General features: G+C 42.1%; 1 protein-coding gene across 1 annotated transcript in view; it reads left to right on the top strand.

Annotated features, from left to right (window-relative positions):
• The window catches only part of LOC122797720 (CUB and sushi domain-containing protein 3), a 5,249,173-nt gene that overhangs the window by 4,560,414 nt on the left and 662,766 nt on the right, over positions 1–25,993 (top strand). Inside the window, exon 47 of the mRNA XM_044066251.1 lies at positions 457–603. Coding sequence (XP_043922186.1) covers positions 457–603 — 147 coding nt within the window. The remainder of the gene's footprint in view (positions 1–456; positions 604–25,993) is intronic.

Here is a 25,993-nt window from a genome sequence, read left to right as displayed (position 1 = left end):
TGTCATTCAGGACATTTAGAGTTATACAGTATCGGTTACAAGCAAAGTATAGCTATACTGAAGTCATACAAAGCTAAACGGGCTCCTATTATAAGAGTGGCTTATAATTCACGTCATTCAAGTACTTGGGTACCTTTTTTATTAAAATGAGCACATTTTCCCTTGGAAAACTAAAATATGATAAATTGGAAGACAGAGCTTATTTCGATAGTATGAAAAAGTACAAAGCATGAAATTTCAAAAACCTGGAATACAGTTATAAATTATGAAAATGGCAATATTTTGTATTGCTGTGATTCTTTAAAAAGGAGTCATGCAGCATCCATCCTTACTTTCTTGCAGAGTGAGACCTTTTCTTTTAAGTGAAAAATATCAAATAATTTTATATCTGTACAGCAGTTTTGATCTATAATGGCATGACATGATGTATTTCTTTATTTCTCCCTCTCTTCTAAGGGCCAAATAGTCTGAGCCGTTCTCTTATTAACCTGAGTGGAGAATATCCCCCTTCCACCAACATAACTAGCACTGGACATGAGGTCTTTTTAAAATGGTCAGCAGATCATGGTACTAACAAGAAGGGCTTCCGGATTAGATATATAGGTAAGATCAACTTTTAAATAATTGAAGACATTGTTGTATATATGTTTACTATGGGTACAGATGCCCAGTGATGAGTGAATTCAGAATATGAAAACCTGAAGGCTATGTTTACTTAATTATTCAGTTTTTAAGCAGAAGGTAAGTTTTATTAAGCAATTGCTTATTTTATGCATGAAACATAGAGGTTTCCTCAAAGAAACTGACATTTTAGTGTATTATCAATCTGACACATAAGGTCAAAGATGAAACAGACATTTCATATGCTGCAAGCCTAAAACTATAAGAATGAGTATGGGTGCAAATATTAGAAGGCATAGATTGATATAGATGTTTAGGACTAAATTAATTTGAGTAGGTTTAAAAAGGTTAGACTCAAAAGCTAATCACAGGGATATCTCATGTGTGAGGCTCGAGGGATAGAACCCTAATTCAAATTAACATGATGTGCACTAAAGGGTCATACAACCACCAAACTTAAAATAGAACTAACAAACTGGAGCAGGTCACAAGTGGCACAAGGAATATAAAGAAAAGATACCACTTGTGGAGGCCTTGAGATTAAAAGTTGGTATTGAAGCAGTAAGACTACTACAGGGAACTGTCTTTGATTTAGTGGAATTAAGCACTGGAGAGACGTTCGCAGTCATTATGAAGACATAGTAAAATAATCTAGATGTTTCACTCCTTAGCAATGGAGCAAAAACAGCTACTGGTGTGAGAGTGGAATGTGACAAATGTGACAAATGCAATTATACTATGGCATGAAATATTTAGTATTTACATGATATACAGAAGAGATAAAGACCATCAAACTTCCAGTCAGTAGCCATTTACCATGGTTTTGCATTGTTTTTACTTGTGCCAAAAGATACATGTTACACCTTACACAGGTATAGGTGGTATGGTGATGATGCCCAGTGACAAACATTACATTCAATTAAGAGTTGTTGTACTGCTGAGTAGAGAGATTCCAACATTGGAAGCATCTTCCTCTGGGAAGTATTACCTTCTGACAACTTTGATTCACATACTGAAAACATACCAAATGTCTCTAGATGTGAAATTGGAGGTTATGTTGATTTTAGTATGTCAGTGTGTTGCAATGCAATATTTTTTTTGCATTTTTTATCTGATGGGTTAGTAGTCCATTTGAGAGTCTGAACTATTGCAGGTAGAACAAAATTCTGTTAAAAATATCATCCATTGAAAACACAGTGCTCACTTTCCTATGTTGCTGTAAGCAATGAACTTCTTATCCAAAGTCTTGTTTGATAAGTAGAACCTCAGTATACAGTATTTCCAGTAATCTGTGTTGCCAGCCAGCCCACTGATATGGGTGAGTATTCATGGCATGTGCTCAAGTCTATGCTCCTGATCTATTTTTAGAGGCCAGATACCACATAGTCTGGAAGTCAATTTATTGATTTATTTATTTATTTATTCATTAATGTATGAATTTATTTATTTAAAATTTAGCAACTGGGTAAGTGGTCAAGACAGTTGACATTTTTCAAACTTATCCCAGATGCCAATGAAACAAATTACATTATATAATGAAAAATGATAACAAAAGTTACTATACATTGTTCATCATTCAGTAACAAAAATTAATATTTAAAGTAAATACACATATAAAAGGGGTAGCAAGAAACAATACTATTCACAGTAGTTTACAATAATATTGAAATATGAATAATATTTACAGTATTTACAGGGTGGAATTCTCCTAGCAGAGTGATGCCTCTGTGTAGTACTGTAAATATTCCCATTTTACATGTCTACAGCAACTTACCCAGTATCATGAAAACAAATGCATGCAGTTTCTTCTAGTAGATGTTCCTTCAGATTAACTTCAAAGCTATCCAATGTTATATTCGAACATGACCATTGATAGAAATGCAACTTGAAAGCACTCAATTTTTTAAACAGAAGTATGGGTTAAAGCAGGCGGAAAGTAGAGGAGAATCATGTTTCCTGTGATGCTACAACTGTTTTTATAAAGCAGTGTGACTACTTGTATTTGTTTCCTGGCTATTTTAACAGGTATGGTGTTTTATTATCTGTATGATCTTTTGCAACCTGAAGAAGGACCTGACATCCAAAAGTTTGCATGTTGCACTTTAGTAAATTGGTTGTTCGTCGTTAGGAAAAATAAGTTGTGACTCTGACAAAAACAGTAAATTGCAAAAGTCGCTGTTACAGCTGTGATGCCCCTACACTGGCCCAGTAATCAAGGAGCCTTAATCCTCACCACTGGCAACAGTGGGGAACATACACACTGGAAGGATGACAAGTACACACACAGTAAAGTGCAATTTACCTTAAGAGCTCACATAGATCAGTGTCAGTCTAAACGTTTTTTTCCCTTTTTCTCCAGATCCTCAATAAAACTCCTCACTGGCACAGCTATAGGGTTGAGATCTTAGCTGAGTAGCCAAGGCAAAATCTCCAGCACCCCATCTGTCCAACCAGTGCTTTGTGTCCCTGCCCAAGTAGCTGACACACACACACACACACACACACACACACACACACACACACACACACACACACACACACACACACACACACACTTTGAGGTTTGATTTATAGACAAACATACACACACACACACCTGAGAAAGGCTGGCACAGGTTTACTAGCTATGGCCCCTTCTGCCCAGACTATAAGGTAGTTCCAACTGCCACCACCCACTCTTATCAGCTACTTTAAGGCCCTTAGCAAAGGGTGTCCAATCCTATTGTGTAATGTTGCTATTAATCCAAATGGCAGTCTGACCAAGAGCAAATCTATTTAGGAGTGGCCTGTACAGTGTCATCATATAGATATACAAGTACTCTCAGAGCTTAAATATCTCTAAATATACCAGCCACAATTAAAATGTTTAAATAGAATAGACAGAGGTAGAACACATACATTAGGTACAAATTACTATAGACAAGACAATACTCAGCATGTAATCAGTTACATCAGAGTTCGAAATCACAAGAAATATTTAAAACAACATTGCAGGACAGTCTCAAATAAATAAAGAAAACCTCAAAGCTATACTTTACTGTATGCCTATCTGAATCTAAAAGAGTTTCTATGTCCTAGAAACTTGCAGCAAGGCAAGTGCAGAAGATGGTGATGAGTGGATGTTGTTGTCAGGTCAAAAGACAGATACAAAATGCCCTCTTTCTCTCTCTCTTTCTCTCTCAGAGAGTTCCTAAATTAATATCAAATATTACTGCTGGGTTTGCTTGGATGACATCACCCTTTTTCACCTGACTTCAGTTCCTAGGCTCAAAAACAACGCACTACAGCTGGTAGCGTTTAACATATCTCTGTGAAAAATACATATCTCTCAGATGTTTGCAGATCCCGGAAGTCATAAAACAATAAAACACTTCTACATTTCAAGCCTAGCAATTAATTTGTTTTCAAGACAATACAAATAACTTCTAGCTCTAGACATTGTGTCTGCTACTGCACTGAAATTGAGAGATAACATATTTTGTTTATGTCCCTGCTATAAAGTAACTCAACCTCAACTATTCTTAAGTTTTTCAGATTAATCTCCTGTTAAAAAAAAAAAAAAAAAATATATATATATATATATATATATATATATATATATATATATACATATATATATATATATATATATATATATATGTATATATATATATATATATATATATATATATATAAACTGTTACAATAGTGCATAAAATATCTCCTCAGCACATGTCTATGCAATATGACATGCAGTTCTAATATAGTGATAACACAAGCAATTGCATCCTGCTGATATTCACAAATGATATATATCTATTTACAAAATTCCAGATAGCTATGCTGGCACTATCTCCTTCTGTCACATTTCTGTATAGGTCATATTAATATTCACAAATCACATATAATTATTTACAAAATTCCTGCTATCAGTTTTGCAGCTTTAAAGCATTTTTACAGAGATTGTTTGCCCCCTGTTCCCCCTATAGGGGAATGTACCCTATATCCCTGCTACTGAATGTTACTAAGTCCAAGTTTAAAACTTATTGGAAACATTCACCATCCAATCCAATACCATACTCATGGGTGACTTTACCCTGCTATTAACTGGGAATCGTATAAAACAAAAAATGTACAGGCACAGAGATTCCTGGATTTTGTAAATACAACCCCCCTGGACCAGATTGTCAATTCACCAACCAGGGGTGCAACCATGCTGGATCTGGTCCTCACTAATATAGGAGATTCCAGCACACCCCCATACTGTAATGTTTTCCTTGATAAGGTCAGACCACAAAATGGTCTCCCTTGAAGTAAAAATAAAACCTGGATGCCCAGCTAACCCTGGAATATTCTGGAATGAATCTAAGGCTAACTTTCTGCCCAGACAATATCCCAGGATGCCTTCTAAATAGCATGACCATGGCCTCCAAACAGGCTTCATGCCTTATAAATGGAGAACAGCAACAGTCATCCCTCTGCATAGAAGTTGGGCCATCTACAGATACAGGAAACTACAGACCCATAAGTCTCACTGGTCTTATATGCAAAGCCATGGAAAGAATTATAATAGAATTGATCAATAATTATATAGTAAAACTCCAGATACTAGACCCAGACCACTTTGATTTCCTCAAGGGCAGGTTATGCCTATTCAACCTGGTGGACTTCTTTGAAGTCAGCAAAGTAATGGATGAAGACAAAATGGTTCACACTATCTACCTTGACCTGGCCAAGGCATTTGACACAATACCCCACTCAGGTATTGTTGACAAACTCAAGAGGTTAGGTACAAACCCATATGTCACCCAGTTTATAGCCAACTGACTCACACATAGGATGCAGGAAGTTAGAACTGGTGAACTGGTGAGTCCACCTCTACAAAGAGGCCAGTCACAAGTGGAGCCCCTCAGGGACCGGTCCTTGGACCGCTCCTTTATGGAGTTTACTTCTCTTAAGTCAATGCCAATGAAAATGTTCTCAGGCTGACTAAATTTGCTGATAATTGTAAATTAGGAGCTGTCATTGAATCCCACACTGACACAAATGTTCTCCGGGAAGGGTTGACACACACAAACAATTGTTGTCAGAGCCATGGACTAAAACTAATTGCCAAGAAAAGCATAATAGTTTCCTTCAGGAAGTCATCCACCCCTGGTAACTATCATTTTGACAACACACTCTTTAAAGTTGACCCAGTAGTCAGTGACTTAGGGACACACCTAGACAGTAATCTAGCCTTTGACCATCATGCATCTACAGTAGTGAGGAAATAATTCTATGAACAAAGGTATGGCATCTAAGTCCAAGGAAGTCATTGTTCCACTGTATTCAGCATTCAAATCATTGAGTACAGTGGCCCCTTTGGTATGTACCTAGCTAAGCATATCCAAAAAATGGAACTTCCACAAAAGTTCCTCACTAAAAGAATGCAGGACATAAGTAAAATGTGTTATACAGACCTTCTCAAGACCTTATCCTTGAATTCTGTTTCCTATAGGCTGTTGAGTGATGATCTATGCCTGGCGTACAAGGCATTGTCAGACCCCACTCAGATGGAACTCCTGCATATCCACAAAACAAAAAGCACCAGATTTATTCATTCTAAAGACATAAACCTTGACTGTGATATAAATAGGACCTGCTGGAGAAACAGATATGTATCCCAGAGACTACCCCATCTCTGGAACAGGCTCCCCATCCATGTGAAGCAGAGCTCCTCCCTAACCCAGTTCAAGCGCAACTTGCAATTTGCAAAGTGCAATTTGTACAATCGGATGGGGAACAAGAAATTCATCTCTGGCTTGTCAGTTGTCACTTATGTCTGTAATAGACATAGGCAACATGTAAATGATTCATTTCCCAGGCCCCTGCTTGTAAATGTTTCATCTTCCAAGCTTCTCCTTACACTTAATAAGAGTGCCAGAACTTGTCAGAGATCTAGGATGTGTGGCTAGGTGGTTGTTAGTAGTAAACACCTATTAACCTATAAGATCACAGCACCATGAATGGGGGAATACTGCAAGACATCACAATGTTGGAGTTAATATCCATTCACTCTAATTTCTTATTATTAGTGCTGTATTTTTAGGGTCAAAATGGCAGCCCTCAGCATTTCAAAGAACACAAACACTGGACTTTCTGTATGCACATATAACCAAAAAGGTTAATGTTATTGTATCACAAAAGAGGCAAAGATGATTTAGTATATTTGTTCTATTAATCTCCTGAGACCTGTCACATAATAATACAATGTTCATTTTGGAGGCTTTATGATGTATCTTAGTATTATCTTATCTTGGGTTACCAGTTTTGGTGGGCCATGATATAGCCCTGACTAAACATCCGGTATGTTCAGATATGAGTACAGGAAAAAGTCTATCATATGGGTAATGAATTACACTTTGTTCACAGTGCTCTGGCATGTAAAATGTAAATACAAGAGCAAATAACCCTAAATAAATCTTTGTGTTACTTTCATGCTCTTACTAAAAGGTTTAGATTCATCAGTAATTTATCCTGCCCTCTGATGTATTTTATAAAGGTAGTAAGTGATCAATAGTGAAAAACAAACACTTTTCTAGAAGTGAAAGTGGATAACTCATCCTGTAAAATCATGTCACTTGGTAGGAAAAAGAAGTTATGTACTCACCATAACGTTCCATCTGAGTAGGTAACTTCTTTTGTCAGCAACCTGTGGGTATCGGATCCGACCTGGATCCGAGCCGGCAGCTTTCCAAGCTTAAGATCCAAGCTCCAAACTCCTCCCCTTACCCATAATACCCTGCCATCTCCCTCCAACCCCCAGATCGTGTTTGCCCATTTATATGATATCACAAGACAATACCACAACCTGAAGGTAAAACCTAGCCTAAGGTTTAAGAAAAACTGGGACCATACTATGGTCCAGGTATCTAAAGAACCCAGTTAGGGGGAAGGAGGGAGGGTCGGTTACTGACAAATGAAGTTACCTACTCAGATGGAACATTGTGGTGAGTACATAACTTTTTTATCTGAAGTAGTTAACTTCATTTGATCAGCAACCTGTGGGACAGAGTCCCCAGCTACCGAAACACTTGGGAGGTCCTCAAGGAAGGATATTCCAGAGCACTGCAGAGCCAAAGGCTGCTCTACGTCTGGAGATCAAATCCAACTTATAATGAGAGATAAAGGTGTGTGAAGAGGCCCAAGTAGCTGCAGAACAAATGTCATCCAGGGGAATCTTTGACCAAAAGGCAGCAGAAGTAGCCATTGAATGGGTTGAGTGAGCATGGACCCCTAAAGGCTCCGGCAGACCAGAAATCTTGTATGAAAGTAAAATGCAGCTAGAAATCCATCTGGCTAGAGTCACCTTTGACACAGGCTTACCCAAGAAGGGCTTTGCAAAAGAAACAAAGAGCTGCTCAGATTTTCGAAAGGTAGCTGTTCTGTGCAAGTACAAACGCAACTGTCTATGCACATCTAAAAGAGGAAGTTTATATTCCCCTTTATTCTGATAGTTAGGGAAAAAAACTGGAAGATTAATAGACTGATAAAAAGGTTGGATTAGTCCTGACAGAGACCCTGTCTTTATGGAAGACAAGATACGGGGGCTTAATACAGAGGTCCTGAAGTTCCGACGCCCTTCTGTCTGAGGTGATAGCTATTAAGAAGGCAGTTTTCCAGCAAAGGAATTTCAGTTCAACTGAAGCTGCAGGTTCAAAGGGGGTGGGGTCTGGTGAGAGCCTGAAGGACTAAGGTCAGGTCCCATGGGGGAATGGCATTTCTAATGGGAGGTCTTAAGAGAAAGGTGCCTTTCAAGAAAGTCTTACAGATCTTAGTGGAGGCTAAGACTGAAATTGTCTCCAACTTGGAAATGAGATATAGCATCCATCTGCACCTTTACAGTAGAAGAGCTGGCCCCTTGTTGAAAGATGTGGGATAAGAAATCAAGCACTCAAGCAAGGAATAGGAGCAGTGAAAGGATCCAAATTCCTATCGGAGGCCCAGATGAAAAAACGCTTCCATTTGCTATTGTAAACCTTCCTAGTAGAAGGCTTACATTTATAAGCCTATTATTATGTGGCTTACCACCCCTTTAGTTTGAATAAAAAACTATGCCTAAATTTTTTTTTTCATGCTCTGTCAAGCAGTGACAGTACTGATCCCTGGGTAGGGTATTATCTCCCTCCCATTCCATTGGTCAGATTTCCTCTTGAACAAGGCCAGAGGTGCTCTGCCCTCACATGTACCGGGATTTTGTTCCACAGAGCAAGCTGTAAGGACTGAATAAGCTGGGAGTTCTTCAGTCGGGCAGCATAAGACATATCTAGATGTGTGAATCATCATGATCATGGGGTTATATAGAAGGTTTTCCTAACTACTTTAGCAACATGAGTGTCAAACTAAAGACTACTGTCAACAATATCTCAGATGTGTTTCGATCATGGCGCCCAGTTTGCAGTCATGAGTTTTCGACCGACCTGGAGTGGGGTATTGTGTCGAGGCGCTTTGCCCAGAGTTGAGGGGCTGTATGGACTGCCTTACCTCATTAAGAGGCAGGATCTGCCTTGAAAAGTCAAGTCTCAAAGTTCCCTATGTCTTTATTAGTTCTATTCCATTCCTTTCATGATCATGCTGATGCATCAAGCCAAGGCTTGGTAATGTAAGGGTCTGTGAGGCACAGGTGGAGGCGCGGGGACCAAGTGGGCCGCGGCGGCGCCGTCGCCACTCATGCGTGCGTCCTGTGAAAGGGTGAGGCTAAGATTGTCCTAACTGTGGGTTTAATTCCTTCCTCCTCGTTGGTTCATGAAGCACACAGCCGGGGACACCATCCGGGATGGATGATTTTGTGTTTCTGCCTTAGTGAGGGCAGTTCTCACCTGGGCGTTGGAGATGTTTGGGGGGCTACAATCCAGTGAGCCGCTACCAGGATGGATCTCACTGTCGACGAGATACCGGGAGTCCTAACAATGAATGGAACTGGATCAACCAAGCTGAGAGTTTGAGGTCGACCAGATTCGGGGGTTCCAATCCCAACAGGTGAGATAGCAGATCCGGAATGGGATCTAAGGTCCAAAGAGGAGCTATGAGGTGAGACCGTAGAGAAGGGAACCAGGTTTGACGAGGCCAGAATGGGGCTATGAAGATATTCTTGTTCTACAGCCGACGAGCTTTCTGTAAGAATTTTGTCATCAAAGGAAGAGGCGGATAAGCATAAAGAAGACCGGATGGCCAAGCATGAACTAGTGCGTCTCTGGGGCTTTCCCCCGGGGGGGGGGATTTGAGCGAAAAACTTGCTGCACTTCACATTTGAAGGCGATGCAAAGAGATTGCAGCAAGGCTGGCCCCACTTGCGGAAGATCTGATTCACTACTAAGGGGTTCAGAGACCACTCATAAGGTGAGAGGATAGTTCGACTCAGCTTGTCCGCCAAGATGTTGGACCGACTCGGAATGTGCATTGCTAACAGAAAGCGGTTGGAGGATATTGCCCAATCCCAAACTCTCATGGCCTCTCGGCAAAGAGGGTAAGACCTGGTTCCCCCCTGTTTGTTGATGTACCAGACCACTGACATGTTGTCTGTCGGAATTGCAATAGTCCCTGGAGGGAGGAGGGCATGAAGGGCCTGCAACGCTAGAAGCACAGCTCTCATCTCCAGAACATTGATATGCAGCACGGTCTCTGTCTGAGTCCACGTACCTTGGATAGTCCTGCCCATGCAATGCCCCCCCCACCCAAGGCGAGAAGCTTCTGTGGTTACCGTGGCTTGGGGTTGCGGCATTATAAATGGTCGTCCTTCCCGAAGTTCCTGAGACTGGATCCACCACATGAGGGAGTCCCTGCAAGCTCTGCTGAGGCGGATCGGAGAGTCCAACGGATGCTGAAGAATCGACCATTGAACCTGTAAGGTCCACTGGAGGACTCTCATGTGTAAGTGTGCTAAGGGTGACAGGTTGATTGCCGCTGCCATGGACCCTAAAGCTCTCAGGACTAATTCCGGCAATGGGGCTTGAAATTGAAGGAGGGCTAAGACATGGAGGTTCAAGCTGCGAAGTCTGTCCAACGTCAAAAAGGCCTTGGCTTGAAGCGTGTCTATCCTGGCCGCTATGAAGTTCAGGACTTGGGCAGGTTGAAGAAATGATTTCCTGTGGTTTATAGTGACTGCCAACTGGGAAGCCAGGAGCAGGAAATAATCCATGGCTAAGCAAAATAGATGCCTGGTGGGGGCGGTAAGGAGCCAATCGTCTAGGTATAGAAAAACCTGTATTCCCTGAAGCCTCAGGAGGGCTGCTTTGACCACTACAACCTTGGTGATCACCCTGGGGGCTGTGGTGAGGCCGAATGGTAGGACCCTGAACTGGAAGTGACTGGCCCCTTGCCGAAAGCGGACGAACCTCCTGGAACGCCTGTCCATGAAAATGCGGTTGTACGCATCCTTGAGGTCTATGGAGCACATCCAGTCATTCTTCTGCAACAGGGGGAGAATAGATTGAAGTGTGACCATCCAGAATTTCTCCTTGGCAATGAAGAGGTTCGTAGTAGAAAGGTCGAGGATTGGCCTCAAGTCCCCCATCTTTTTTGGCACGAAAAAGAACCTGGAGTAATTGCCTAACCCGAATTGGTCTGGGGGGACGTGCTGGATGGCTCTTTTTTCTAGCAGCTTTCTTATTTCTAAAGCTGCATCCTCCCTCTGACTGGGTGGTACATCGGGGAGGCGCCTCGATCAAAGAGGTAAGTTTAGGAAAGGGATAGAATAACCTCTGGATATTATGCGAAGCACCCAGTGATCCATCGTGATGGACTCCCATTGTACCAGGTGCTTTGAAAAATGCCCCCTGACTGCCTCCAGAGAGGAGCAGTCGGGCAACCCCTCAGGGCTGCTGCGTGGGTCGATCAGAGAAAGGTTCTCGTGACCCAAACTTCTTTGGGCCACCTCTGCCTCTGGGCCGGCGTCCACTTTGTCCCCGTCTGCCTCTGAAGGATGAAGGGTCCGGCACGTAACGGGACTGCTGAGACTTCCAGAACCACATCTTCTTTTGACCTCTCTGGTTCCTAGAAAAAGACCTTTGAGGAGCTGAGAAGTGGATTCCGATGGCAGACAGCGTCTTCCCGTCTTTCTCGCTCTGAACCAACGTATCTCGGATGGTCTTCCCGAATAGGGTAGAACCATCGAAGGGAGCATTAGCAAAGGACGCCTTGAAGGGCTCTGCAAAGTCGCAAAGTCGGAGCCAGGCGTGATGCCTTAAGGCGATGCCTGATTCGCTGGCTCTAGCGGCTCCCTCTATGGCATGGGAGAGTAGCCGCATAGACGTGTTTGACACAGCTTTTAGAGTAGCCATGTGGGTCGAGAAGGTTCGTTTGTCCTCGGCCAACATGGACTCGGCGGGAGACTCAGCGTATTCTTTGACCAGATCTCGCTGAAGCCTAATAACATGGGACAACTAATTCAGCGCCCTTATAGAAAAGGTAGCTGAAGCAAACATCCGCTTTCCAATACGGTCCATCGTCTGAGACTCCTTATCAGGAGGATGAACCAAGGAACTATCCTGTGCTAGTTCCTTCTTGGTGGCAGCCGCTACCACCATGGCATCTGCGGGGGAACCTTTACTCCACGTTGTCCTATCCACCTGGGGGCTAAGAATCTTATCAGGCCTCCTGGGGATTGGCTGTACAGTGTCCAGTTCCTTCCATGCCCAGGTAGTGATCAGGTCCACCAGGGGGTCAGCCGGAGGGGACACCCAAGAGGTAGACGGGCCTGCGTCGAATGCCTCCAGAAACACCGACTCATCCGAGGAAGGTTTTGGGCTGCCCACCCCCCCTTTAAGTGCAGCTTTTCCATAATGTCTCCAAAGGAGACGTCCTCGGGGGGTGACCTGGGGGAACCTTCCCCTTCGTCTAAGTCGGTGTCTTCTGTGAGGGACTCGGGGGAGTCAAAGTGCCTCCTCTTACACTTGCATTTGTGAGGGATCTCCTTGGGGGGGCTGTCCGAGGACAGCTCACCAACAGGGTCTTGTTCCTCAGAAGGAACTGTCTGGGACATTGACGCAGGCTGTCCCTGAGGCCAGACGATGGAGGACAGGCCCATATGCAATGGAGTGGTGGCTGGACCTGTAGCAAGAGCAGGGGGTCTCAAACTTCTCAAGAAAACCCTCTCCACCACGTCGAATGCCGAGGGTGAACCGCTCTGTCTGGGATCCGTGATCACCACCCTCGGATCCGACGTGGGGAACTTAGCCGGAGCCGAAGCGATCGGATCCAAAAGAGAGCTGTGCCTAGACCGCAATGGAGCCGAAGACGCACCAGCCCTCTTGGATTCGATGCCCGGCCCTCGGCCCCGAGAGCTCGGATCTGGGAAAGGATCCAGCAAACTCGAAGGCACTGCCGGCGTCAAAGTAGCAACCACTATCGGCGCAGACGACTCCCCGGCTCTGAGACTACTCGGATCCGACGGCTCCGAAACCCGATAGTGGATCGGAGAAGGAGCTATGGGGGTGAAAGAAGTGGCTGAACTCCCCCCCCCAGAGGGGGGAGAGGCAGGAGCACACCCATCTGCATCTGGGTCTGTAGAAAGTGACACATCATCCGGTCCATGTCAGAATCGGAAAGGCTTCGGGTGGACCTAGACCAGGCTGCCGAAGCTGGCCTGGAGGGCCACCGCGGTGACCTCGAAGATGGCCGGGGATCCTCCTCTGGCACCGGCGAGATACGTGGAGAGCAGAGCCGAGAGGGGGAGGACCAGGGAACCTTCTGAGAGGAAGAAAGGAGTTTAGCCGGCGGGGCCGAAGGGGCTGACTCGGCCCGCCGCTTGTGGCTCCTGTGTTGTCTATCTCTTTCCCTCTCTCTCCTTTCTAATTTTCTGGATTCTTTCTCTCCCTGGCAAACAACGGGAGTTTGAGTCCCAGCCAGGGGAGACAAGTTAGCAGGCTGAACAGCGAAGCCGTGGCTGAAGCCACTGAGGGAGAGGAGGAAGAAGCCGAATCCAAGGGTATAAGACCCGTCAGGATTAGCTTGTTCCTCCTAACCCTCAGGGCCCAGGGGTTAAAAGCTGCACAAATATGGCAGCCCGAAGAGAGGTATGCAACCCCCAGGCAAATAACGCACTGAATGTGGCCATCGGCTGGGGAGAGCTTATGGCCACACCCAGAGCATTTAGAGAAAATGGCCTTAGGGCCTTCGTCCATCCTAAACACTCACACACACAAGACTAAGGGGGAGTATTAACAAAAACATAAACTAAGATAAGAAGGAAAGGGGAAGTTGATAATCAAACAATCTAACACACACACACTACTCACATGAAAACAAGGAAGTCGCAAGGAGATTATTTAACAATAACTCACTAATTCTTACCCAGAGCTCATAACTCGTGCTTGTAGAAGCCATGGTAAACGAGATTTGGGGGTTGGAAGGAGATGTCAGGGTATTATGGGTAAGGGGAGGAGTTTGGAGCTCGGATCTCAAGCTTGGAAAGTTGCCGGTCTGGATCCAGGTCGGATCCGATACCCACAGGTTGTTGATCAAATGAAGTTAACTACTTCAGATGCATGTATTATCTACTTCCATTTAAACCTGAGTCTTAAGAGCATTATACAACATTTTTATAATGACAGTCTTAAACCATGCCTAGGATCAAAGACACATTTTGTCTCATTTAGAAGTTCTTTTCCAGTCCATTTATAAAGTTAGCTGTGCACTTGATACATCTCTGTTATTTTATACAGTATCCTAAATAAAAATCCAGACTAATGTTTTATATTTCATTTTAAAACTCACTTCCACTGAAATGGGAATTTGTATTCATCAAACAATCTATAGATAAGCCAAACAATGGGTCACACTGTATTATTAGCCTTTGTGCCAAATTCTCTTAAAAGCACAAATAACTACATCTGATTGCAATTGTGACAATTGTTTGTTGAATATAACCAAATGTCAGTTCCAGGAAAAGAATAACTATGCAATGACAGTATATCCAGCCAACGTCTAATACTGCCTCTTTCTACCAGGTGATATAAAGGACCCCACCAGCATCCTTTTCCATGCCAAAAACTTCTTGGCATTGTACCCACAGGAGTACAGCTTCTGCACCCACTTGTACTCACAAATTCCAATAAACTGACGCTCAAGGTGTAGGAAGGTGTGGGGGTGAAATTCTGACCCTCAAGAACAGGCAACACTGTAGGTCATCCTTCTGCTTCACCAAAATGCAGCCATCCTCCCTCCATCTAGGCTTAAGTAGTCCAGATATCCCCCAGTTTGCAGACCTAGCACAAAAAAATCTCTATAGTCATGAGTGAAATGCATGCTAAATCAACTTAAAAAGACAGATAACTGCAACACATTTTCATAGCAACCTCCTTTATTGAATAAAATCACATATGAGTACCATTAAAGAATAACTTTGCAATGATAGTATATTCAACCAACATCAAATACTGCCTCTTTCTACCAGGTGGTATAAAGAACTGTCTCCCCTGGCAACCTTGTCCATACCAAAATACCTCTTGCTACTTGTACCCACAAAAGTACAGTATCTATACCCACTCATATTCATAAACTCCAACAAATAGGACCTCAAGACACAGGAAAGCAGGAGGGAAAGCAAAGGGGGGAGTCTGCCTCATATTGGCCCACCATGTGACTCACGTGTTCCACACTTTCCTAGCCAAACCTGTAACGTAAAGAAATCAGTGGTTAAATTGAAATCTTCCCCATGTTCTCTTTCTCTTTTTTTACTAACAATTAATAATTTAACACTAAATTAAAATAACTTCAGAATAAACAAAGCAAAACTCAAATTAAGTCATAACCAACATCAGATGAATGTATGCCATCCATACAGAAAAAAAGTGGATCTTTGTGCTACAAGTCCCAGAGGTCAGCTACAGGAAATCCCAGTGCTAGGGCTGCATAACCAGTTCTGCGGTTCACAAACTTCTGTACCACCTCTGTCACGTGAGGCTTTGTCAAATTCCATCAAAACAGTCTCTGTATGATGGCTAATGAGCAAGTGATGGAACCAGGACAAACAGACTAACCCAAGAAATGGCATCTAAACTTCAGACAAAAGACAACTCTTAGGAAAAAGGCCAGTGTCAAAAATGGAATCCCAATATGATTAATCATTTCTTGAAATTTAGGTTAAAACTGAGAACAATCCAGGGTGACCTAATAGCTCTACCAATATGGAAAGAATAAGGTGATAAACCCAGGCTAGGAAAGTTTTGACCCTGTTACACTTATGAATTGCAGTATAAAACATGCTATGTTCTTGAAAAAACTAAATCCAAGTGTGAGATATGGGAATACAGGCTAAAAAAAAGTCTTGTTCTCCCAAACCAGACACAGTAATAAGAAGGACCCATAAGCAATTTACTTAAGTGCCTCTGAGACTGTTGGTCCCTCTTAGATCAATGGAGCTAGATAGACTGACAGTATTTCCAAGGAAATAGACATCTCCCCAAGTTAAATGAAATAGAAGGTGACCTACTTGGAATGCCCCCAATACATCCATGTTACAATGCCACATACGTGGTATAAAGGGAATAGCTGGGCAATGGTCTGTAAATACCATCAATAATGACTGATAACAAGTTTGTTTCAGTGGAACAATGGTGATCCCCCACAAGCCCCAGTGTATTTCCTCAGCCGAACACCTTTCTGGATAACATCCAATCTTTGGTAAAATCTGGCAAACCTAATATTTCTAGCCAAAATCAAAGAGTTGATTGGTGAATATGAAACATCTCAACGGCTTTGTTACATGAACACCTGGAGACCAAAATCCAGCAGATGATACAGGGAGATAAAATTCTGAAACTTGAAGGTATACTTTCTAAAAACTTGGGAAAGGAGGCAAAATAGGACCCAAAAGCCCTTTTAGTTCTAACTGATCAAGATAGTGAGATCAACCAAGCTACTTCTCTTCATAAATCGTCCAGTGAAAATCTGGAATTGTTCCAGGGTTTTCTTGCACTTCTAGAGCCAGTTCTGTGAATTTTGTGGTTTGCAAGACAGAATGGCAATTTGCCAATATGTTGGCTTTGCCTAGGACTTACAAGGCTCTAAATGACAAGTTATCTTCAAACTTTGCAAAATGAGATGACTTACAAATTATTGAACCCTCTTGAACCTGAACTTTGTTTTATCAAAACCTGTACTACAGACATATTGTCACAATGGAAAAATATCTTGGTATGACTGAGTTGGTCACACCAAACAAGAGTCGCTATCCAGATGGGTATAAGCTCAAGGAATGCAATACCTTTTCAAACCTGTGGGCTCCAAAAAATAAGCTAAGGGGAAGAAAATACCTGCTTTGGAAACAAGTACCCATGCCAAAGGCTTCCACTGCATCTATAAACAATACGTCAAGAAACCCAGTCCTTTTGCCAATACCATTGTAGTGTAGTAAAAAGAGCCTCCAAATGTGAACATCCTCACTGGCTCTTTCAGTCATTCTTATCCAATGAGGTTTTTAAAAGACTACCTAGCCCTCAGATAAATGGCCTGCCTGGGGAAACCACTTGGCATGCAAAGTTAAACAAACCCCAAAGTTCCATGACTTGCATGATCTTAACCTTTTTTAAAACTAAGGAATTTGTCTGTACATGATCTCAGTTTTCATATTTTTAATGAGGGAAGTCATAAGAAGAGTTGGAGACATCAATATGCAATCACAAAAGTCCTCTCTTTTGACAGCAGAACTCCAGTTTCAGTGCACAACTGCATGAATGCTTCTATTGCTTCAGTGGTACCAAAAAGCACCTCTCCAATAAACAAAAAAAGCCTCCAAGTAATGTACATCCAATTGTTTTAGTTCCCTTTGTTGCAATGCTCAGCGAAAGACTGAGCTAACTTCTTGAATATGGAACAAGCACTCCATGGGCATTGCTGTATCCATAAAAAAATCCCTATCAATGCGCATGCCTAAGTATGACCAATCTTCTCGTCCAACAGAAAGAAGGGTCAGTAAATCTTATGATGATATCAACGGCAGCTTCCAGAGCAGTACTGAGTAGAGTAGAGTACTTGATGTGGGCATCCAATTTACTGATGCTGTTATTGACTGAAGGCTTAGCCAGGAAGGACAAGTGGTGAATAACATCATACTGAACTGGAGTACTCTTTCAAACTAATCCCATAGGGGATGGTGTAGTAAAAGAACCTAAAACCCTACCCTCTGTAAATTATTTAATAATGATTTCCTTCAATATATTTTCTTTACCAACAATTAATTGTACTTTGGAGCAGTTCCTGAATAAGTAGCTGTCCTTGTTTTCAATGGGAAACCAAAAGAAAACCCATCAACTAGTTCCTGCTTAGCTGGCACATTAGAATAACTAGCCAACAGCAGCCCTATGACTTCTGGCTTAACTGAAAAAGGAGTTTTAATATGTGCTATGGGGGAAATTAAGGAAAACTCATCCTCTAGTGCCCCCAAAAGGCAGCACAGCCATTATGCTGTTGCTTGAAGTCCCTCCAGAGGAGCCCATCAGTCAAGGGAGTTTTTTTGCTAATATCTGACCCTCGTTTGCTGACACCTAAGGACTGGGTGACCAAACATGAATGTTGGAAGAAGCAAGATAGCCAAGCACAAAATCCATTAATTAATGAGGTAACCATTAGAAATGCCATGCCTTGGTAGAGCAAGTCCTGAAATATGGAGACTGAATGGCAGAAAGAAATGACTTGCATATACTAGGTCCAAAATGCCATTTCTCTGAATATTCCCTTTTCTCCAAGATATAGTGATCTTAGAATTGGTATATATAAGTTTGGAGGGGGGTGTAGGAGAGTTCTCCTCTGCAAAAAGAAGTTAAAAGGAGAAGAGAGATTTTCAGCCTTCACTCTTCTGCTATATTTTTGGTCTTTTTTTTCAGTTTTTCAGCACTTAGCATTTCAAGTGCCGACATTTCAATAGGGAGCTGTTTTATACCCAACAAACTTTTAACTTAATGCATTCCTCCTCCATTTCCCCAACTATGGAAAACCTGGGCTTGTCTACCATGACCCCCAGCAAGGTTATCTACATGTTTTTCTTCCCATCTGAGAGAGGAGTCCACCTGCTTTAATTTTGTAAACTTTTGATAATACCACAAACATAACAACCCCCCCCCCCCCAAAAAAAAATGCTGTGCAGCTTTGATGGATTTAAAATATGTTAAAAGTAGAAGTGGGTGCTGGGGTCTTTTTCCACTATGATGGCCATAAAACAAAGGAACCCCAAAACCCAATTATCTCAGTTAGGAACATGAGCCTTACCTAGTTGCTTCTTACACAAAACTGCCAGAGTCATCATTAAGTATTTTCTCCCCATGACCTCTGTATCCAGAAGTGTTTGAACACCTTTGCTGTCTCCAGATCAAAAACGTAGATATATATATATTCACCTTTCAAAACCTTGTGTCTTAAAACCAGTGGAATATAGGGAATGATTGCAGATCCTAGAGTGAGTATGCTGACAAGTGATTCTGATTTGTTATTTCTGTGAATACCCTGGGTAAGAACTTGTCATCACAGAAGTGTCTGAGAAACTTTTAACAAATCTCTAAATTTGCTATCCTTTTGCACAGCTACCCCTTGGAAATCTTTTTCAATAAATAAATCAAACAATATTCTTCAGCTTTCTCAGCCAAATCTACTCACTTCCCGGTAAACAAATCAGAAGTGTTACTTGCTTAAACAACTGGCTGTTTGGATACTGATGCTGACACCAAAAGTTCATCCAAAACTGGTTCCCTACCCCTTTTTAATCCCTGTAATCTGAGTTGCTTCTCAGGTGGTGCCGATTCAAACTGATCCACTATTGTCTGCTTTGCATGAGGTCTTTCACTCTTGGTACCCATAGGAATCCTGTTGCGATGTTGATCTGCCATCACCCCATCTGTCAGCACATTGGCTTGAGATGCAAGGACCACACATTTTGTTTGGAAAGCCACCATACGCACACTTTCCTTTTCCCTCCAATTCTAGAAAAATAATGTCCCATATAACTGTATTTTATCTTAACAATACATGCAGCAGAAAAAGTTTACATCTATAATACATCTGAAGTTGCAAGGTAAGCATCCTACCCCAAAAACCAACGCTTAGAGTCAAATAATAGAAGCCTTATCTAAATAAAGTAGAGTTGTCTAAAATCTTACCATAACAGTAGATGTCCTTGCCTTCACTGCTGCAGTATTCATAACCTTCAGGATTCCCTGCCATGGAAGCCTGTTGTCCGTCCAGTATACCAAAGACTTTGTGTTGCATTTAAAAGGTATGTCTGAACATCACTCAAATGCTCCTTGCATACCATAGGGAATAAAGGTGATGTTCAGGCTTACCATAAACAGAAATGTTTGCCTCAGTAGGAATGTCAGTCTAAGGAACCCAAGAGGTAACCTGTACATCCAGGAAGGAAAGGAGTAGGGGGAAGGAGGGAGGGAGAGAATACTGCAGCAGTGAAGGCAAGGACATCTACCATTATGGTAAGATTTTACACAACTGTACTATGTCCTTTCATTTACTGCTGCGGTATTTCTAACCTTCAGGAGAGTGCCAAAGGTCAAGAAGAAACTTGGGAGGGGGAAGGAGAAAAGGAGGAAGATTCCCCTAAGAAGCCATGGAGTACGGGACTAGCAAAACCAGCCCTAGCTCTCGAGATACCATCCAACTTGTAGTGTTTAGTAAAGGTATGGCCAGAAGACCAGGTAGCTGCTTCAAGAATAGAATTAGTATCTAAACCATTGAAAAAAGCATCAGAAGAAGCCACCACTCTAATAGAAGGAGCTTTGACTGAAGAGGAAAGGCTGCCGTGAAGGGTATAACAAAAGGAAACAGCCTTAGAAATCCATGAAGAAACAGATTGCTGGATACAGCTAGACTCAAAGATCCAGGATGAATAGAAACAAAGAATTGATCAGATTTATGAATAGCCTTACTCTGATCCAAATAAATTCTGAGTTGCCTATGCACATCCAAAGTATGCAGCACCTTCTCACTGTCGGACTGGGGAGAGGGGAAAAAAGTACGCAGATTAGCAGACTAATCAAGGAAATGTTCATCAACCATCTTAGGCATAAAGGAGGGACTAGTGCATAAGGACACCCTGTGCTCATGAAAAATCAGAAAAGGAGGACAAGCCATAAGGGCCTGCAACTCAAACACCAGTCTGGCAGAAGTAAGAGCTAACAAAAGAACAGTCATCCAAGAACAATGTTTCAAGGAAGCCAAAACAGCAGATTCAAAAGGAGCCTGAGTCAACTTCTCCAAAACAAAATTAAGATCACAGGGAGACAGAACAGGCTTCCTGGGAGGTCTAACATTAAGGACGCCTTTGAGAAATTGTTTAACCTTGCATCTAGAAGCTAAAGTAGGAGATAAAGGCAGACAAGCAGAGATGGCTGATAAGTGTGGGCCTTAATAGAAGAATAGGCCAAACCAGCATTGAACAACTCATACAAATAGGAAAGAACCAAAGGAACATCCACAGAAAATGGGTTCAGATTATATGAGACAGACACCCAATAGAAAACCTCTTCCATTTAGATAAGTAGAATTTCTTAGTAGTAGGTCTCCTGCCTCCTGCAAGACTTGTAGAACGTCCTCAGAAAAAGGTGTCTAGGAAGAATCAAAACCCTATCATCCACAATGTCAGTTGAACCATGGACAGGTGAGAATGGAAGAGAGATCCCTTGTCCTGTGGGATGAGATCCACCATGTTAGGTAACTAGTGATGATTGCCCCTGGCTAGATGCAGAAGTAGAGAGAACCAGTGCTGCTCCAGCCAAAAGGGAGTCACAAACAAGATTTTGGGAGCATCCTGTTGAATCTTGAACAGGATGTTTGGAATGAGAGAAAGGGAATGCTTAAAGAAACATCCCTTTCCAAGAGAATGAGAGGGCATCCATCTTCCACACCACAGGACCTGTGACTCTGGCTCAAAACAAAGCAAGTTGTTTGTTCAGAGGGGAGGCAAAAAGAGCCACTTGAGAAGTATCCCACTGGTGAGTAATGTCAGAAACACATCTCTGTGATGCATCCATTCATGGGACTGAGTTAAGGACCTGCTCAGATTGTCTGCCATAATGTTCTGACTGAAAGGGATACAAACTACCTGAAGAGCCACTTGATACTTGACAGTAAGATCCCATACCATAAGGGTCAACCAGCAAAGAAGGTAGGATCTCATTCTTCCCTGTTTGTTGATATAATACATCATTGAGATATTGTCTGTGAAGACCTTGAGAGTCCTTGGAGAGAAAAGAGGATGAAAGGTCTGAATGACCAGCAAAAGAGCTCTCATCTCCCTGACTTTGATGTGCTCCACCTGTCAGCAAGGTGACAACATCCCCTGTACTTTTAGGGAGCCAAACATCACCTCCCCAACCCATGTCTGAAGTGTCTGTGAACAATTCCTGAGAGAGAACAGGGACAAAAAGGGATCCCTGGGTTCCCTGGGTTTAGAGGCAATTGCCAAATCCACCAGTGAAGTTCTTGCCTGAGACAAGGAAGAAGAGGAATTACAAAGTCTAGAAGATGTGCATGTTGAAGCCACACTGACTCGAGAAACCATTGAAACTTTCTCATGTGAAGTTTGGCCAGAGTGAGCATCAGAATGGTGGATAACATGAAACCAAGAGCTCTCAAAAATTCTCTGGCAGTAATGGAAGCTAGACGAAGAAGAATGTGAAAGAAAGAAATGAGAATTAGGGCCTTTGGAGGGAGCAAAGACGCTATCATAGGCACTGTCTAAATCCTGCAACCCAGAAAACCAAGATCCTAAGAAGGAGTCAGAGAAGATTTTGTGAAACTTATTGTGAACCCCAGGCTCTGAAGAAGGGAAACGGCAAAATGAAGATTTTACAAGAGAGTCTCTGTAGAGGATGCCTGAATTAACAGATTGTCTAAGGAAGGAAAAATGTGGATCCCTTGAAGTATGCAAACAGCAATCACAGGAAGAAGGCATTTGGTGAACACCCATGTGGCAGTAGAAAGGCCAAAGGGCAAAGGAGAGAATTGAAATTGCCAGGAAGAAACAGAGAAATGTAAAAACTTCCTGAAAAGAGGATGGATTGGAATATGGAGACAAATATCCTTGAGATTCAGAGACACCATATAGGCCTGAGGGAGCAGTAAAGGAAACTGAATCTGAAGAGACAACATCTGAAAGGAAGGTGCTTTTAAAAAAGTGTTTAGATGAGGGATGTCTAGAATAGGTCTTCAAGCACCCTCTTTTCTTGGCACTAGAAACAGCCTGAAGTAGAACCCTTTCCCACTTTGTGACACAGGCACCTCTTGAATAGTACCTGAGTCAAGAGAGTTTAGAGAACCTCTGGGGAAAAAGGGTGCTGTTCCCGAGGAGGTTGAGGAATGTCCATAAAGGAAGGGTGGGATTTCCACACTATGAAGTACCCCTGATGAATGATTGACAGAACCCAAGAATCTTGAGTGATCTGAAGCCAAGCAGGAAGAGAAAAAGAAATGTGAACAGAAAGGAGAATGTGGCTTGGGGAGACAGATAGTCATACAGCATCTGGTTTGTCTTGAAAGGGAGGCTTTGGAAACTCTGAAAACTGAATAGGCCTAGCAGGAGGAGCCCACTTGCCACTCTTCTTCCCTCTAGTAGAAGGGTAGGAATGTCCATGAACAAAGGCAGGCTTAGAGGGATAGAAATTTAAGCATAGGAGAAAGAAAAACATGTTTAAGCACCTGTAAAGCCTTACCCTTATCCTGAAGGAACATAAACAAACCAGCAGCAGCTTCCCCAAACAAAAGTTTATAATCCAGGGGAGCATCCATCAACTTAGCCTTAATATCATCAGATAGAGGCTGGTGCCTAAGCCAAGAATATCTCCACATAACTGAACCAAAAGCAGCTGCCCTAGAAGAGACATCTGCTGCATCATAACATTTAATAGCATGATGAATGTTTTGAGATGAAGTCCCTATAAAGGAAAGAACGGAAGTTTTACCCTCAGAATCGGGAAAATCAGAAATAAGTTGAAAGGCTTGAGAAAGAAGAGCCAACACATACAGTACCTAGACACATGGGTCTTATAATTAATAGCCCTAAAACACAGGGTAGCAGAAGTGTAAACCTTTTTACCCATCCAGTCTATAGCTCTACTGTCCTGGTCAGAAGGCAATAACATGGGTGAAGGAAACAACTGAGATGGCTTATCAGAGGCTACAGGCACTAGAGACAGGTCAGCAGCAGGACATTTATATAAAAAAGTACAATTCTCAGGCACCCTATAAAACCTGTCAGATTTCTTGGGAACAAGGAGGCAGAGAATCCGATCAGGAGCATGAGAGGCATTGGAAAAAGCATCCAGCAAAGCAACCAAAACAGGAGGAATCGACACAGGCTTAGGAGATTCCATCTGGAGCAACTCATAGTAGCTCTTATGGATATCAGAGACCTGAGCACAACCCCACTTAAAAAAAAAAAAAAATCCATCGTCCTAGAGAGTGGGTCTCGAAAGGGAATTTCCTCTAAAGGAACGTCATTAGGACTAACAGATTCCTCCTCCACTGACCCATAGTCCAAAGGAGAAGGAATTTGAGTAGAATAAGTCAAGGATTCATCATTCAAATCTGACTCATGTTCAGAAGAATACTGTTCTCTAGGCCTTCTAAGGGGAGTAGAGAACCAAGGAGGAGCAGAATCCAAAAACCCTTGAGGAGATTTTAAGAACGTTAAAGCAGTAAATAGCCCCAGAGTGAAGGCCTGCCTGTCACTTTGTGGCTCCCTAGGAGCAGAAGAAACATGTTTTTATTTTTTAAGAGAATGTCCCCTCAAAAAAAAAATTGAGAAGTCTCAGACTCAGGACAACAGTTGAGAACAGTAGTAGGAACATCTTCCCCAACTAAGAACGGACAAACTCTTCTCGACCCCTTGGAAAAAATCAGCCGCGGTTCCCCATGAATGTCCAAGATGGATGCCTTCAAAACCTCTTCAGATGTGCTGCCAGCCAGATCCTCACTGGCCTCCAACACGGTCGCTGCAGAGAAATTCAAAAACACAGCCGATCAAGCCTCCAGGTTTGAAATGACCTTGGTAGAAACACCTGGCAGAGGCTGGACAGCAGATAAATCAAGATCCATCAATTCATTACATTTTTCCTGCCTTTACTGCATTGAAGTTAAAATTTCAAGAAGTGTGGTACATTAAAATGGAGAAGCAGTTTTCATTTCAGTAAATGATGCTAGCTAATCTGACTCTTAGAAATCACTAAAACAGACTGCCTCATGGTTTTATAAATCCATTTGTTTTTAATGCACACATGATGGGAGCTCATTGTCAGGCTTAATGCATAACAATACATGCATCTTTAAGACATCAAGCAGTATTAAACAAATTTAGTAAAAATAACAAATGCAATAAATTCTAAAAAAGTATACTCGTTTCTGTAATAGAACATAGCTTCATACCACATTGTGACACTGACAGTTGTGCATTTTACCAGCCGTATAAGTAACAGACGCAGGGTCATAACTAAGCATTCGTAATACAGGCCATAAATAAAAACTGCTTGACTGATTTCCATAATGTAAATCCTAACCCAGGCTACTGTGATATTCACAGAAGCCATAGTGTTCAGCTACGAAAGCCTCTGCTTTTATTTGAAAGGCTGACACTAAATTAGACTGTGTACATATATTTTTTTATACAATAAACATATTTATAAAATTATCACGTATGACATAGACAATCATACATTTATATAAATTAAAACAAGCCATATTGACATAATTTTATTTGCAAATTGTATACATCATTTATAATCCATCCCGTCATTGTCAGTCAGACATTACATAGCTCATTCAAATCCTGTCTTCTTTTAAACCTCCTTCCTCCTCTGTATGAATAGTTTGCACAATTCCCATTTTTTTCTATGTAATTTGCTCCAACCCTTTTCTAAAGATCCCAGTTCCAGTTGTTTTATCTTTTGTTACTATATCGACTACTTCTAGTAAAGTTGGTTTAGACTTTGATTTCCATTTTCTCGTAATTGCTTTTTTGGCAGCCACCATAATTAGACTCGGCAAGGCCTTACTATGTGTAAACAACTCCGATTCTTTATCATAGTATAGACTTATGTGCCTAGATGCAATACAAATATACAAAGTCAGTCACTATTGAAGTTGTATCTCTTATGTGTTTGGAGCACTTTTAATGTGGCTTCTTGCTGCACTGTTACTCTACTGTTTGCATGCAACAAATTTCAATAACTGCAGAGGGAAATCTCAGTTAACAATGAAATGCAGTTGGCCATCATTTGTTTACATTTCTGTGAGATACAGCAGTGATCTTGCTGTCTTTCTTACCATGAATGACTAAGAAACTCACACATGCACTTCCAGCAATTTCAGCCAATCACAATACTTGCAGTACATCAGTTGTACAAAATGTGGTAGG

The sequence above is a fragment of the Protopterus annectens genome, chromosome 3.part1, assembly GCF_019279795.1.
Source record: "Protopterus annectens isolate FY-2018-M chromosome 3.part1, PAN1.0, whole genome shotgun sequence".
NCBI lineage: Eukaryota > Metazoa > Chordata > Ceratodontiformes > Protopteridae > Protopterus > Protopterus annectens.
Note: the sequence above shows the minus strand (reverse complement) of the source record. Positions and strands in the feature narration are given on the sequence as shown.